Raw genomic sequence first — 17,037 nt, forward strand, 5'->3', positions numbered from 1 at the left:
GAGGAATGGGCTGAAGAGTTCAAATGTTGCCCCGCCACAAGGCTGAACAGAATGGCTACACAGCATAAGTACCATAAACAGACTTGGTGTCAGCCATTTTCAGTTCCTACACAGCAAAATCAAGCACATAGGTGATGGTCGTCATAATACAATCAAGGTTTAGATGGCCTTTAATGGTTTCTCAGAGAGAAACTAAGAGGATCCATTTATAACCCCACTATCCCGACTCCTCAGGTCATGGTGTGGAGCCTGCAGTGTCCTACAGAGCTCCCTCTGCATAATGCTACAGTCAACCCTTCATGATAGGAGGAGAGCCCAGTCACATGACACTACTATGGACAGTATTACAATAACCTCAACCAAGGACAAGTCACCTCATAGTGTACAGTAGAGTTCCATTATAAGTGAGTCTCAGCAGTTTGTTGGGTGTTGTCATGTTATGAGCAACTGATTTCTTTCCATTGTGGAAGAAGGTGTCTGGGGTCCAGATCTTGCTGGCCAACAGGTTATTCAGAGGCAGAGTTTTTATAGGCCCGTCAAATTTTAATCGCTCATCCAGCCAGCTCTGCCGAAAGAAGACATCTATAGTGTACTCCTAAAAGAGAGAGCCATCAAAAGACGTCAGTACAAGAATATAAGCACCTAAATGTACAAAATTGAATATCAGTTCTAAAATTTGTACTACACCACCTATATTGTATACATTATTTCCATTTTTTGGGTATTGAGAAGTGCCAAGTACAAAGGACTGAGCTGGTCGTTCTCAATGTCGTTAGGAGATGCTAGTCTCTATCAAGGTATAATTTAGGTCTTCATGGTGAAGCAAAGATCCATTGCTCAAGCCCCGAAGAAGGGGGCCTTTCCCCCTAGATCATGTTGGCTGTGTCAGATGATCTTAACCAGTACATGTTTCGAAAGACCATTTTCAATGATGTAATTCTTTGTAGCCGATGCCCCTCAATACACATGCAAGATCTGACCATCTGTTTAATAATTTGTCTACCGTGATCAGGGACAGGACAGGCTCCACATACAGGGGTTAGACAAAAAAAATTGAAAAATTGATATGAAAGCGACAACATGTTTCGCATTGAAAGTGGAAGTGATGTAGCATTCATTTGCTTCCGCTGTGTGATGAGACACCTAGCTAGCCTCGCTTTCCTCATTCACGTGCTGCTAGTAATACGGCGTCCTGTCAGAGTTGAATGAGCTTCAAAGAGGGAAAATTGTTGGTGCCGCTTAGCTAGAGCTTTTGTGACTGAAGTTGCCAATTTATTTGCCATGTCGCGAGGTGGAGTATGAAAGGGTATGATGGCATATGCAGTTTCCGGGAAAACACCGTCTGATAAGCATCGGCGCGGTCAACATGGTCTACTGACCGAAAGAGACAAATAGGACATTGTGCAGAATTGTGACCCGGAATAAGAAAACGACTGCTGCAAAAGTGACTGCAGAGCTCAATCTCAGTCCCATGAAGACTGAGTCCCCTGAAGACTGAGATTGAGCTCTGCAGTCACTTTTGCAGCAGTTGTTTTCTTATTCCGGGTCACAATCCTGCGCAATCGTCTCTTTCGGTCAGTTGACTAGGGTCAACTGACCAAAAGAGACCTGGTGCCTCTGTGACCAATTTATTTTCCGTGTGGCGAGGTACAGTATCAAAGGTTATGATGGCATATGCAGTTTCCGGGGAAACGGCGTCTGATAAGCATACGCGCGATCGATAGGTCAACTGCGCGTATGTTTATCAGACGTCGTTTTCCCGGAAACTGCATATGCCTACATAACCTTTGATACTGGACCTCGCCACACAGCAAACAAATTGGTCACAGAGGCACCAGCGGCACCAACAATCTACCCTCTTTGAAGCTCAGTAAGCTCTGACATGACTCCGTATTACTAGCAGTGCACACAGTGAATGACGAAAGCGAGGCTTCCCACCTGTTAGTTGGGTGTCTCATCACACAGCGGAAGCAAAAAATGTTACGTCACTTCTGCTTTCACTCTGAAACGTCCCCATTTTCACACTTGCAAATCATGTAGCTTTTCCATTTTTTTGTCAAACCCCCTGTAATGTCAGTCTGTCTGCTTAACCCCTTTGCGGCGGCCGCACACAAATGTGCGGCCGCCCAGCGTCTGGGCCTAGACGCCGAGCGGCCGCACATTTGCGTCCATGTAACTAAATACATATGTGCTGAGAGCGCGCGCCCTGCGCGCTCCCAGCACACATGTGTGGTACTCACGGAAAGGTCCCGGTCCGCTCTTTCGAACGGGACCTTTCCCGATCATGTAACCGCCGTGACGCGTCATCACGGCGGTCACATGATTCCTAAACCACGCCCCAACCGCCCCGCCTCCCGGCGTCTGAATCTCTTAAAGGGCCGGGAGGCATCGGCGGGAAGGGGTTAAGAGAGTAATCCTCTATACAAGCATGGGGCAGCATAATGACTTGCAGCACTAGAGTACCTGGTTCAAATCCTGCTCAGGGCAAGATTATTTGTTTATTATTTTATTTATTTCAGGTACTTATATAGCGCCATCAATTTACGCAGCACTTTACATATATATTATACATTCATATCAGTCCCTGACCCACAAGGGGTGTACAATCTAAGGTCCCTCACATTCATACATACACACATACATACACATACTAGGGACAATTTACACAGGAGACAGTTTACCTACCAGCATGTCTTTGGAGTGATGGATGAAGCCGGAGTACCAGGAGGAAACCCACGCAGGCACAGGGAGAACATGCAAACTCCAGGCAGGTGGTAACGTGGTTGGGATTTGAACCAACGACCCTAGTACTGCCAGGCGGAAGTGCTCACCGTTTAGCCGCTGTGCTGCCATGATGCACATGGAGTTTGTAGGTTTCCTCCAGGTTCTCTGGTTTTGATCCCACATTCCAAAGACATGCTGGTAGGTGACAGATATCCTGTCTACATTGGCCCTACTGTATGTATGCATGTGAGGTCAGAGACCTCGGACTGTAAGCTCCCAAAGGGCAGGGGCTGATATGAATGTACAATATGTAAAGCGCTGCGTAAATGTTCACGTTTACGAAAAGTTTACATCTTCCGATATCTATATTTCACTTACCATGTCTGTGTCTGACACGGGGCCAAAACTGGTGACGTATATTTCAGTCTTAACTTCTGTCACTGATTCTAAAAGATTAAGAAGTCGTTGCGTTTATACAAACAAAAGCTTGTACCAAATTTTTATATAAAAGTATATCACAAACGAAAATGCGTGCAATGTTTTTCAAAGGTTTTTCAACGCAAAACATTCTCTGATTGGATGAAGTGGAGCAGTGACATCATGCTCTCCACCTCAACCAGTCAGAGAACTCTTTGCATTAATTCAGAAAATGCAGAGCATTCTCTGAATGGCACCCATGTCAAGTGGCCAACCTCGGTGCCTGGTACAGTGATTTCAAGCAGGCCTTCCACATGAATGATATACACATAGTTACATTGGTCCAAGCTGAATGCCATACCTGGAATTTGTATTTTTTTTTAAATTATGTTTACTGAACTTTTACTAGGTAAATGCAAAAAATACAGAAACAAAATGCTAAAAAGGGCCATAGCTGTTCCCAGATTTGGTCACGCAGGACCGTCAAAAATCAAACACGTAGGGGTTGATTTACTAAAACTGGAGAGTGCAAAATTTATTGCAGCTGTGCATGGCAGGCAGCCAATCAGCTTCTAACTTCAGCTTGTTCAGTTAAGCTTTGACAAAATAACCTGGAAGCTGATTGGTTCCTATGCAGAGCTGCACCAGATTTTGCACTCTCAAGCTTCAGTAAATCAACCCAATACAGTTAAACATAACCAGCCCCAACCCCTCCCCCCCAACCAACAGACTGAATTTTGTACAACCAGGGCGCCCATACATGGATCAACATTTAGCCTGTCCCTGCTAAACCGGACGAATTTCGATCCATGGCTTTTAAGTCCCCAACAATTTGCACGTTTTTGTATTTAGTTATAGATTGGATGTTGGTGCCAATATTCAAATTTATTTTATTTTTTGAGGTCCATACATATTCGATGTACAACTATTAATATTTTTTTTTTCTGACAAATTATTAGATTTTATTCTCATATTTTATTTATATTATTTTAATAAATAAATGTATATCTTTTTCATGGTTCCAGAGCCCTTGCATATCAATCAGCTCATCACAGTTTACTGAAGCCCCACGAATACAAATTAAACAGTTAAACATAACCAGCCCCCCCCACACCAATAGCTTGACTTATGTACAACAAGGGCGCCCATACATGGATCAAAATTCATCCCGTCCCTGCTAAACCAAATTAATTTCGATCCATGTATAGCCGGCTTTTAAGTCCCCAACAATTTTTGTATTTAGTTAAATTTTGCATTTTGGTTCCAATATTCAAATTTTTTATTATTATTATATTTTTTTTTTTCCTGACACATTATGATTTTTATTTTGACAAATTATTAGATTTTATTCTAATATTATTTTATTTATATTATTTTAATAAATAAATGTATATCTTTTCCATGGTTCCAGAGCCCTTGCATATTAATCAGCCCATCACAGTTTACTGAAGCACCACGAATAGGAATTCTCACTTCCTTACCCCCCAGGCCTGGTCTTAGCCTGTTGTCATATCCATCCAGAAGTCTGTCCAGGATCCTTGTGAATAGGGTGATATTGTCCTTGCTGTCATCAAGGACTTCAGGCGCATGTTTGGGAGACAACCTGTAAAGTAAAAAAACACAGGATTATCATTTTCCTGGTTTAATTAATGATGTGCATAAAGTACTGGTCCATGTTTTTCCAAACAACTTCCTGTTCCAAGCCCCTCATTCATGTGCCCCCCCCCCCAACCCTCAGTTCCTAGCTACCATGTCCAACATCTGCAGCTTCTTTTCCTGTCTGCAGGCCGCCCGGTTAAAATCTAGGGCTGGGCTACCCGTGTCTGAGCTATATTGTCCCATAGATGTGAATGGTACATATCCATACCGCCGGAGCAATCTGGCACTTGATATTTACCCATTGAGCTACAGACAGAGATGTCGAAGCTCCGTTGCGCAGTGAGCACACTCGAAACCTAACACCAGGTGCAAAGAAAAGTGCGCAGTATGTACACGTAGCTCTCCCCTTGAGATAAAAGTCCCTGGCCCTGATCCTCTGGTAAGCAAGGCTCCTGACAGGGACTGGAAATACTTGTGGTCCACCCAGCCAAAACCAGATGGACGCCTGTCTTTGGGAGGCTTGCTGAAGCAAGGCCTACCCAAGTACTAGGTGGGGCTCCTTTGAAGGGATACCCCATGGGAGGGAGAGAACCTGACCAAAAGGCCACCGGCCCTCTGGGCAAGTCCGAGGAACGACACCCTACTAGTTGTGGTGAGCAGATGTGCGAAAAAAGACAAACACATACAAATAATAATAGGGAAGGGAATAAATGCTTCAGGTGCCGTGTATAATGCATTGGCGGGCCCTTGGCCAGATATAAAAATTCTTCTGGTCCTAGCTAAAAGGCCCACCCCAAGATGCAGGTGTGAAAAAAAGCATGCAATGGTGTAAAATGGTATAGTGAGCTCCTCACAGAGAGAATTTATGGCACCATTGGACTGCCACTCCAGGGGCACATACATTGGGGGCTTCGTTCAGCCTGAACCCTGGCTAGACCAGCACCATCCCTACCAGGAAGGCATTAGAATGTAGGGAGAGCCACCAGGGACAGGTTTGGTACACCAGGCTAGGATCAACCCTACAGACAGAGCAGGGGGCTGCAGCTATTGGAGGAGGTAAGCCTGGTATGGGGGTGAAGGGGTTGTAATTTTGTGGCACATAGCAAAGGGGTTGAAGGGGGTTGTTTGGAAAAATGTGGACTTATGTTAAATCCAAATACCAGGCAGAAATGAAAGATAAATTACTGTAATTCTGTATTCAATAATAAAGCATTAATGTGCAAGAAGCGTAAGCACCTGGATTTAACTTGACATGGACTAAGAAGTAGAAACAATACAAGGAGCCAATCCATTGTGCTGCATACAAAAGTGCTGACAAGGAGCATGCCGATCAGAGGAGAGAGCAGAGCGACAGAGAGATGAGTTCATCTGTGTGCTGCTTCTCTTTTCACTGTCCATTCAAAAGCTGGGGGAGGTTCGGGATGACCTTGGTTTGGAGCAGGAGTCTCCATCCAAGCTTTTTTCACAGCCAACTCCCTGGAGATATATTGCACCATTATATTCCTGAATTTTAGTGTAACCAGCCTGATCCAGAGGTGCTCAGTAGGGTTGAGGTCAGGTCCTGATGTTGGATGAGAAGACCTGATCCAGAGGTGCTCAGTAGGGTTGAGGTCAGGTCCGGGTAGGGGGTGCGAGCATGCCCTACCTGCACCGCCATTCGAGGCCTTGGCTGTCAATCACCGGCTCCTGACCAGTTATTCCCCGCCGGCACCCGCCGATCTCCAAGGATTTCCGACAGGTGAGAGACCTGTATGTAAACAATACAGATCTCTCCCCTGTCAGCTCCTGCACACTGCTTTGTATGGCTCTGCATAGCACAGCCATACAAAGCAGTGTGCTTACAGTGTAAAGCACAGCACACAATTAACCCTTTGATCGCCCCACATGTTAACCCCTTCCTGCCCAGTGCCATTAGTACACTGTCAGTGCTTTTTATTAGCACTGATTATTGTATTGGTGTCACTGGGGATGTCAGTGACACCAAGTCAGTTCCCCCCAGTGTCAGGAAACCCGGCACAGTCCCGCTATAAGTCTCTGATCGCCGCCATTACTAGTAAAAAAATAATCCCCATCTATACTGCCATTTGTAGACGCTGTAACTTTCACGTAAACCAATTCATTTACACGTACTGGGGTTTTTTTTTGCAAAAGATGTCGCGGAATACATTTTGGCCTAAATTTATGCCGAAATTTGATTTTTAAAATTTTTTTCACTGGACATGCTTAATAGCAAAAAGTCAAAAATACAGTTTTTTCCCCAAAATTGTTGTTTTTTTTGTTTATAGCGCAAAAAATAAAAGCCACACAAGCGATCAAATACCACAGAAAACAAATCTCCATTTGTGGGGGGGGACGTAAATTTCATTTGGGTGCAGCGTTGCATGACCGCGTAATTGTCAGTTAAAGTAACTCAGCGCCGTAACACAAAAATTGGCCTGGTCAGGAAAAGGGGGGCATTCCTCTGGAGGGCAAGGGGTTAATCAGTGTGACACCATTGCCATGTTGACAGCGCTGTTTGTATCAGGAAAGCATGGCAGCATGTAATTCTGTTGTCTATGCAGCGACAGCGCCGAACAAGGTGACAACGCTGCAGCTGATTTACTGCAAGGCATTGGTGTTGTCACCCTGCAGGAGCAAGGGGTTTCACTGGCAGGAATTTATACATGGAAAACTGCAACAAAATATGGTTGAACAGTGCCATATGAATGCCATGTCCTACCCTCTTCCTGGTGGCAGAAAACACATCTGCAGAAGAAATGCTAAAGAGATCAAAGACAGCCACGATGTCCCTTCCTGCCCCAGCGCCATTGGGGGCTATCTCCGGGATCTGTGGAAGAAAGGAAACACAGTACACTGTCACTGAATATCCACCATTTGCTAGTTATACATAATACATATCCAGATGGGGAGATTTACTAAAACCGGAGAGTGCAAAATCTGGGGCAGCCAATCAGCTTCTCACTTCAGTTTGTTCAATGAAGGTTTGTCAATAAAACCTGGAAGCTGATTGGTTACTACACAGACCTGCGCCAGATTATGCACCCTCCCGTTTTAGTCAATCCCTCACCCCCCTATGTGTTGCTGGAAATCTAGGACGTGTCTTCTTGTTTTGTACGGAAGTACTATATCAAGTGGAATCAAATCATTAACTCTTTGTTAAATGTCATGTAGAGTGTAAAAAAAAAAAAAAAAAAAGCAATTATTTAAAGGGTAACTCCACTTTCATGGGAAAAAATAGCAACTAATAAACAAAAGAAAAAAAAAAAAGTAAATATACAATTGTGACACAAGTCATTTGTAATTGAATGTTATTAAAAAATTAACTTTCCTTTTCAATCTGCGGTGCTGCAATTTTCTGTAAAATGCAATATGGCTGCCTGGAGGTGTTCTGTACACAGATGGCGTACAAGACGCCCCCCCCCCCCCCCAGAAATGTAATTTCCTGCTTGTTTGATTGGCTCACTGATTTTCCCAGAAGTGTGTAATAAGCTACAAATTGGATTTTAAGCATCCCCCCGCAACAAAAATGTGATTTGTGGTCTGATACTCACAAAAGGAAATCACGTCTAAAGGGATGCAGACCCTGCCACTTTCCTCATTAGAACACACAGCTGATTGATAATTATAAAGTCCCTCCTGCTAGATTCAATCTGAACACGGACACAGAGAAACAGAGATTTCTTCAAAATAGCAAAAGGGAGGAATTTGAAACAAAATTTGTTAAAATCCCTGCAATGTGCATAGATCACCCAGAGGGGTCCCCCTAATGTGCATCGATCACCCAGAGGGGTCCCCCTATTGTGCATCGATCACCCAGAGGGGTCCCCCTAATGTGCATCGATCACCCAGAGGGGTCCCCCTAATGTGCATAGATCACCCAGAGGGGTCCCCCTAATGTGCATAGATCACCCAGACAGGTCCCCCTAATGTACATAGATCACCCTGAGGGGAGTTTGTTTTCAACAAAAATGGAGTTACTCCTGTATTTATTTTTGCACTATTGATTAAACTAGATTGGCTTGCGTCTCTATTGGTTGAACTAGACTGACTTGCATCTCTATTGGTTGAATTAGATTGGCTTGCATCTCTATTGGTTGAACTAGATTGACTTGCATCTCTATTGGTTGAACTAGATTGACTTGCGTGTCTGTTGGTTGAACTAGTTTGGCTTACATCTCTATTGGTTAACTAGATTGGCTTTTTGATTGAACTAGACTGACTTGAGTCTCTATTGGTTGAACTCGATTTGACTTGAGTCTCTATTGGTTGAACTCGATTGGCTTGCGTCTCTATTGGTTGAGCTAGATTGGCTTGCGTCTCTATTGGTTGAGCTAGATTGGCTTGCGTCTCTATTGGTTGAGCTAGATTGGCTTGCGTCTCTATTGGTTGAGCTAGATTGGCTTGCGTCTCTATTGGTTGAGCTAGATTGGCTTGCGTCTCTATTGGTTGAGCTAGATTGGCTTGCGTCTCTATTGGTTGAGCTAGATTGGCTTGCGTCTCTATTGGTTGAGCTAGATTGGCTTGCGTCTCTATTGGTTGAGCTAGATTGGCTTGCGTCTCTATTGGTTGAACTAGACTGACTTGCATCTCTATTGGTTGAATTAGATTGGCTTGCATCTCTATTGGTTGAACTAGATTGACTTGCGTGTCTGTTGGTTGAACTAGTTTGGCTTACATCTCTATTGGTTAACTAGATTGGCTTTTTGATTGAACTAGACTGACTTGAGTCTCTATTGGTTGAACTCGATTTGACTTGCGTCTCTATTGGTTGAACTAGATTGGCTTGCGTCTCTATTGGTTGAGCTAGATTGGCTTGCGTCTCTATTGGTTGAGCTAGATTGGCTTGCGTCTCTATTGGTTGAGCTAGATTGGCTTGCGTCTCTATTGGTTGAGCTAGATTGGCTTGCGTCTCTATTGGTTGAGCGAGATTGGCTTGCGTCTCTATTGGTTGAGCTAGATTGGCTTGCGTCTCTATTGGTTGAGCTAGATTGGCTTGCGTCTCTATTGGTTGAGCTAGATTGGCTTGCGTCTCTATTGGTTGAGCTAGATTGGCTTGCGTCTCTATTGGTTGAGCTAGATTGGCTTGCGTCTCTATTGGTTGAGCTAGATTGGCTTGCGTCTCTATTGGTTGAGCTAGATTGGCTTGCGTCTCTATTGGTTGAGCTAGATTGGCTTGCGTCTCTATTGGTTGAGCTAGATTGGCTTGCGTGTCTATTGGTTGAGCTAGATTGGCTTGCGTCTCTATTGGTTGAGCTAGATTGACTTGCGTGTCTATTGGTTGAGCTAGATTGACTTGCGTGTCTATTGGTTGAGCTAGATTGACTTGCGTCTCTATTGGTTGAGCTAGATTGGCTTGAGTCTCTACTGGTTGAGCTAGATTGGCTTGCGCCTCTATTGGTTGAGCTAGATTGGCTTGCGCCTCTATTGGTTGAGCTAGATTGGCTTGCGCCTCTATTGGTTGAGCTAGATTGGCTTGCGTCTCTATTGGTTGAGCTAGATTGGCGTGCGTCTCTATTAGTTGAACTAGATTGACTTGCATCTTTTTCAACCTGACTAAATGTATATACTACATATTACATATGTTCTCTCTACATTGTGCTGTAAGTGGCATACTTCAGATTGCCCTATTCTGTACACTGTGCAGTATGTCCTTACTTCTAATCACCATGGTATTGTCACATTGATAGAAAAAATGTTTTGTTTTGTTTTGTTTTTTTAACTCTGGGGCTCTGGGAATACTGTGCTATAAGTGCCATCCTCCAGACTGCCCTATTCTTTGCAGTATGTTACATACCTTACATCACTCTGCTCTAAACACTGTGCTCTGTTATATACTCCATTACATTTAGGCATCAAAGCTTTATCATATTGTTAGGTAAGATCTTTTTTTAACATTGGGGATCTCTCTACATTGTGCTGTGAGTGGCATATTTCAAACTGCCCTATTCTCTACATGTGCAGTATGTGCTTTCCGTTAGATACTTCTTACTCACCCTACCCTATATACCCTACACCAATCTGCTTTCAACACCGTGCTTTAACTTAGATACTCCTTACTTCTAACCACCACAGTATCATATTGATAGGTAAAATCTAATTAATGCTGGGGCTCTCAGTACACTGTGCTATAAGTGACATCTTCCAGACTGCCCTATACTGTACACTTTGCAGTATGTTACATACCTTATATCACACGCTTTAAACACTGTGCTCTGTTATATACTCCTTACTTTAAATCATTGAAGAATTATTATATTAATAGGTAGTATCAATTTTTAACTATGGTTCTCTCTCCACACTGTGCTATAACTGACATACTCCAGAGTACACTATTCTAGACGCTATGCAGTGTTACATACTCCCCACTCCTTTACTCTGATAAACTTAAATAAAGTATGTATATATATATATATATATATATATATATATATATATATATATATCATATACACACACAGCGGGTAAAATAAGTATTGAACACGTCCCCATTTTTAAATTCAGTAAATATGCTATTGACATGAAATGTTCACCATAAATCGGTAACAATCCATGCAATCCATACATACAAAGAAACCAAAACAAATTAAGTTATGTATAACAAAATGGAAGGACGCAGGGAAACAGTATTGAACACGCTAACTGAAATTTATGTAATACTCGGTACAAAATCCTTTGTTGGTAATGACAGCTTCAAGAAGCCTCCTGTATGAAGAAATGAGTGGCATGCATGGCTCAGGTGTGATTTTGGCCCGTTCTTCCACACAGTCTTCAAATCTTGAAGGTTCCGTGAGCCTCTTCTATGAACTCTGACCTTTAGTTCTTTCCAAAGATTTTCTATTGGATTCACATCAGGTGATTGACTGGGACATTCTAGCAGATTTATTTTCTTTCCTTGAAACCAATTGAGAGTTTCCTTGGCTTTGTGTTTGGGATCATTGTCTTGCTGAAATGTCCGCCCTTGTTTCATCTTCATCATCCTGGTAGATGGCAGCAGATTTTTATCAAGAATGTCTTGGTACATTTTTCCATTCATCCTTAGCAGGTACGATTGTTTCAAAGAAAACAATAAGTAATGCACTCACCCGCCATGGCCTGTATACACGGCACCACGCAAGACTCCATTGCTGAAGAAAAAGCATGTTGTTGCTCTCTTAAAAGTTTGCTGCACAACATATAGAAAAGCCTATGAAATACTGGGAGAATATAGTCTGGTCAGATGAGACCAAAACTGAACTCTTTGGAGGTCAAATGGCACTGCACATCACCCCAAAACACCATACCAACAGTGAAGCATGGCGGTGGGAACATCATGATGTGGGGCTGTTTTTCAGCATACGGTACTGGCAAACTTCATGTCATTGAAAGAAGGATGAATGGAAAAATGTACCAAGACATTGTTGATAAAAATCTTCTGGCATCTAACAGGATGAAGTGTGAATAGAGAATTATCAGAAGAGTTGTCCAAGAGCCAAAGATCACTTGTGGAGAGCTTCAGAAAGACCTGGAACTAGCAGGTACAATTTTTTCAAAGAAAACAATAAGTAATACACTCAACCGCCATGGCCTGTATGCATGCTCACCACAAGAGACTCCACTGCTGAAGAAAAAGCATGTTTTAGCTTGCTTAAAGTTTGCTGCACGACATTTAGAAAAGCCTGTGAAATACTGGGAGAATATATTCTGGCCAGATGAGACCAAAACTGAACTCTTTGGAGTTTGGAGGTCAAATGGCACTGCACATCACCCAAAACACACCAGACCAACAGTGAAGCATGGCGGCAGGAACATCATGATGTGGGGCTGTTTTTCAGCATAAGGTACTGGCAAACTTCATATCATTGAAGGAAGGATGAATGGAAAAATGTACCAAGACATTGTTGATAAAAATCTGCTGCCATCTACCAGGATGATGAAGATGAAACAAGGGCGGACATTTCAGGAAGACAATGATCCCAAACACAAAGCCGAGGAAACTCTCAAGAAAATAAAGCTGCTAGAATGTCCCAGCTTGACTCCAATAGAAAATCTATGGAAAGAGCTAAAGATCAGAGTTCATAGAAGAGGCCCACGGAACCATAAAGATTTGAAGACTGTGTGGAAGAACGGACCAAAACCACATCTGAGCAATGAATGCCACTAGATTCTCCATACAGGAGGCGTCTTGAAGCTGTCATTACCAACAAAGGATTTTGTACCGAGTATTACATAAATTTCAGTTAGCGTGTTCAATACTGTTTCCCTGTGTACTTCCATTTTATTATACATGACGTAATTTCTGAACTTATTTGTTTTGGTTTCTTTGTACGTATGGGTTGCATGGGTTGTTACCGACATGTGGTGAACATTTCATGTCAATAGCACCATTAGAAATATATTTACTGAGAAAAACTCTGACATGTTCAATACTCATTTTACCTATTGTGTAGTCAGTATATTTCATATTTACAGCATATATAACATTGTTCTGCATTTAGCTACAGCACAAGACCGAATCACGAGAATTGCTGATAGAAGTGATTTCACTTTTCATGGTGTAAAGCATCACGTCTGTCATGCTGCTATATATAAATGCTGTACATTTAGTGAAGTCACGCTTAAAATACGCGTCGGCTCAGCAGATTATCACATATGGCCAGCTGTTTTCCAGAGTTCAACATACTTAAACCCATCTTGGTATTAGAGCTAAAGACTTATATTTCACCGCAGAATGTAATCTGTTGGTCAGTCCTCCCCTTTATAGCAGATTTATCCAAAAAGCCATGACCTGGCCTATGACTTCTAATTATAGGTTACTGGATCATTCATTTACTTTTTTTATGCGTTTTATTTCGAAAGGGTTCGGAATTTTAGGTTTCTGATTTTATATAAGAGCAGACAGTCGGTGTTCATTGGGATCTCCTGCTAGATGAAAAACTGATGGCCACGCTATCCATTCTTCAAGCATCACCCCCTTGGCCATGGTCATGGCCAACCCCCTTTCTGCTGCCTTGACCTAGATGTATCCAAAAAGCCATGACCTGGCCTATGACCTCTAATGTGTCTAGTTATAGGTTACTGGATCATTTTTTTTCTTTTTTTTTAATGTGTTTTATTTCGAAAGGTTTGGAATTTTAGGTTTCTGATTTTACTGTATATAAGAGCAGACCGTCGGGGTTCATTGGGATCTCCTGCAAGATGAAAGACTGATGGCCGCGCCTTCCATTCTTCAAGCATCACCCCCTTGGCCATGGTCATGGCCAACCCCCTTTCTGCTGCCTTGACCTAGATGTATCCAAAAAGCCATGACCTGGCCTATGACCTCTAATGTGTCTAGTTATAGGTTACTGGATCATTTTTTTAAATTTTTTTTATGTGTTTTTTTTCGAAAGGGTTCGGAATTTTAGGTTTCTGATTTTATATAGGAGCAGACAGTCGGTGTTCATTGGGATCTCCTGCTAGATGAAAGACTGAAGGCCACGCTATCCAATCTTCAAGCAGCCCCCCCTTGGCCATGGTCATGGCCAACCCCCTTTCTGCTGCCCTGACCTAGATGTAGAGAGGATTTGCCTTCTTTTGATCTATACCTTTTAACAATTTTTGAATGAAGTCAAGTATTTTGAATATATGATTAGTCCCAAGACAAGGATAGGAGGATTCTTTTATTGTACTATTATTCATTCTAGATACAGCAAATATATCAGCTTAAGTTGAATGCTATTGTTGCATCCCCTTGCCTTTGATTTAAATAGACTTGTATTGTGTGTCGGCATTGTTTTGCATGAATTCAGTTCTGCTTAGCAATGATATTTTAATGCTCGCAGTTTTGTTTCCTTGGCAATGCTGCAATAAAGGAGCTTAATAGTGCATTGAGCAATACAGGTGCTTAGAAAATTAAAGCACATTTCACATGTCGCAATTTCTTTGAAAGAATAAGAAAGCCTGCTGTTGAACAGCCTCTACAGGAAGGCTGGTCTAGCACTTACATTTGAGCATATCATCTTTAAAAATGTGAATGTTTATTTGAAAGTCATTAGGTTCAGGGGCCTGGTCATAGGGAACACTGGAGGATTGTGGCATGGTCAGTGGATGCACTTTGAGCATCTGGTTCTTGGTCACAGTGGTGCTAAAAATGAGGCACTTGGGGTGGACTATTGGAGGCACGTAAGATCTGGTTCATGGTTACTGTGGTGCTTAGGATTAGGCACTTGGAGGAACTGAAGATCTAGGATTAGGCACTTGGAGGAACTGAAGATCTAGGATTAGGCACTTGGAGGAACTGAAGATCTAGTTTGAAGATCTAGTTTATGGTCATTGTGGTGTTTAAGATTAGGCACTAGGAGGCACTGAATATCTAGTTCAGCATAACTGTGGTACTTGGGATTAGGCATTTGGGGCTGACACTTGAAGGCACTGAAGATCTGGTTTATGGGCGCTGTTGTACTTAGGGTTAGGCACTTGCAGGCACTGAAGATCTAGTTCATGGTCATGAGGGTGCTCAGGATTAGGAACTTGAAAGCACTGAAGATGTAGTTCATGGTCACTGTGGTGCTTGGGATTAGACATTTGGGATGGACACTTGGAGGCACTAAAGATCTGGTTCATGATCACTGTAGTGATGAGAATTTAGGCACTTGGGGTGGGCACTTGGAGGCATCAAAGATCTGAATTATGGTTACTGTGGCGCTTAGGATTAGGTATTTGGAGGCACTGAAGATCTAATTCAGCATCACTGTGTTGTTTAGGATTAGGCACTTTGGGTGGACACTTGAAGGCACTGAAGATCTGGTTTGTGGTCGCTGTGGTGTTGGCACTTGGGGTTGGCACTTTGAGGCACAATAAACCTAATTCATGGTCACTGTTATATTTAGGATTAGGCACCAGGAGGCATTGAAGATCGAGTTTATGGTCACTGTGGTGCTTAAGACTAGGCACCTGGGGTGGACCCTTGGAGGAGCTGAAAATCTGGTTCATGGTCGCTGTGGTGTATAGGATAAGGCACTTGGGGTGGGCACTTGGAGGCACTACAAACCTGGTTCATGGTCACTGTTATACAGTTGCAAGAAAAAGTATGTGAACCCCTTGGGATTACGTGGAGTTTTGCATGAATTGGGCATAAAATGTGCTCTGAACGTCATCTAAGTCACAACAATAGAAGAACACAGTCTGCTGAACATAATACTACACAAACATTAGATGTTGCCATGGTTTAATTGCACATAACGTAAACATTCACAGTGCAGGGAGGAAAAAGTATGTGAACCTTTGGACTTAATAACTGGTTGACCCTCCTTTGGCAGCAATAACCTCAACCAAACGTTTCCTGTAGTTGCAGATCAGACCTGCACAATGATCTGGAGTCATTTTGGACCACTCCTCTTCACAAAACTGTTTCAGTGTAACAATATTCTTGGGATGTCTGGTGTGAATCGCTCTCTTAAGGTCATGCCACAGCATTTCAATCGGGTTGAGGTCTGGACTCTGACTGGGCCACTCCAGAAGGCGTATTCTTTGCTGTTGCAGCCAGTGTTTTGTTGAATTACTTGTATGCTTTGGGTCATTGTCCTGTTGCATCACCCATCCTCTGCGGAGCTTCAGTTGGCGGACAGATGGTCGTACGTTTTCCTGCAAAATGTCTTGATAAACTCTGGAATTCATTTTCCCATCAATGACAACAATCCGTCCAGGCCCTGAGGCAGCAAAGCAGCCCCAAACCATGATGCTCCCTCCGCCATGTTTCACAGTGGGGATGAGGTTTTGATGTTGGTGTGCTGTGCCTTTTTTTCTCCACACATAGTGTTGTGTGTTCTTCCCAAACAACTCAATCTTGGTTTCATCTGTCCACAGTATATTTTGCCAGTAGTGCTGTGGAACATCCAGGTGCTCTTTTGCAAACTTCAAACGTGCTGCAATATTCTTTTTGGACAGCAATGGCTTCCTCCGTGGTGTCCTCCCATGTACTCCATTCTTGTTTCATGTTTTCCTTATTGTAGATGTGTCAACAAAAATGTTAGCATGTGCCAGAGATTTCTGTAGGTCTTTAGCTGACACTCTGGGATTCTTCTTTACCTCATGCAGCATTCTGCGCTGTACTCTTGCAGTCATTTTTACAGGACGACCACACCTAGGGAGAGTAGCAACAGTGCTAAACTTTCTCCATCTGTAGACAGTCTTTCTTACCGTGGACACATGAACATCAAGGCTTTTGGAGATACTTTTGTAACCCTTTCCAGCTTCATGCAAGTCAACAATTCTTGATGGTAGGTCTTCTGAGAGCTCTTTTCTGCAAGGCCATGGTTCACATCAGACAGTGCTTCTTGA

At 42.9% G+C, this 17,037-nt stretch overlaps 1 protein-coding gene across 1 annotated transcript in view; it reads right to left on the reverse strand.

Moving 5' to 3' along the window:
• LOC149438241 (gamma-aminobutyric acid receptor subunit alpha-3-like) overlaps positions 1-17,037 on the reverse strand; it is a 79,999-nt gene that overhangs the window by 29,176 nt on the left and 33,786 nt on the right. The window contains exons 3-6 of the mRNA XM_089660096.1: positions 7,460-7,567; positions 4,623-4,744; positions 3,103-3,170; positions 375-595 (exon numbers count right to left, since the gene is read on the reverse strand). Of these exons, the coding sequence (XP_089516222.1) occupies positions 375-595; positions 3,103-3,170; positions 4,623-4,744; positions 7,460-7,548 (500 nt within the window). The 5' untranslated portion in view covers positions 7,549-7,567. The remainder of the gene's footprint in view (positions 1-374; positions 596-3,102; positions 3,171-4,622; positions 4,745-7,459; positions 7,568-17,037) is intronic.

This window comes from Staurois parvus, unplaced genomic scaffold, assembly GCF_062004578.1.
Source record: "Staurois parvus isolate SC_StPar_1 unplaced genomic scaffold, SC_StPar_1.0 ptg001201l, whole genome shotgun sequence".
Taxonomy (NCBI): domain Eukaryota; kingdom Metazoa; phylum Chordata; class Amphibia; order Anura; family Ranidae; genus Staurois; species Staurois parvus.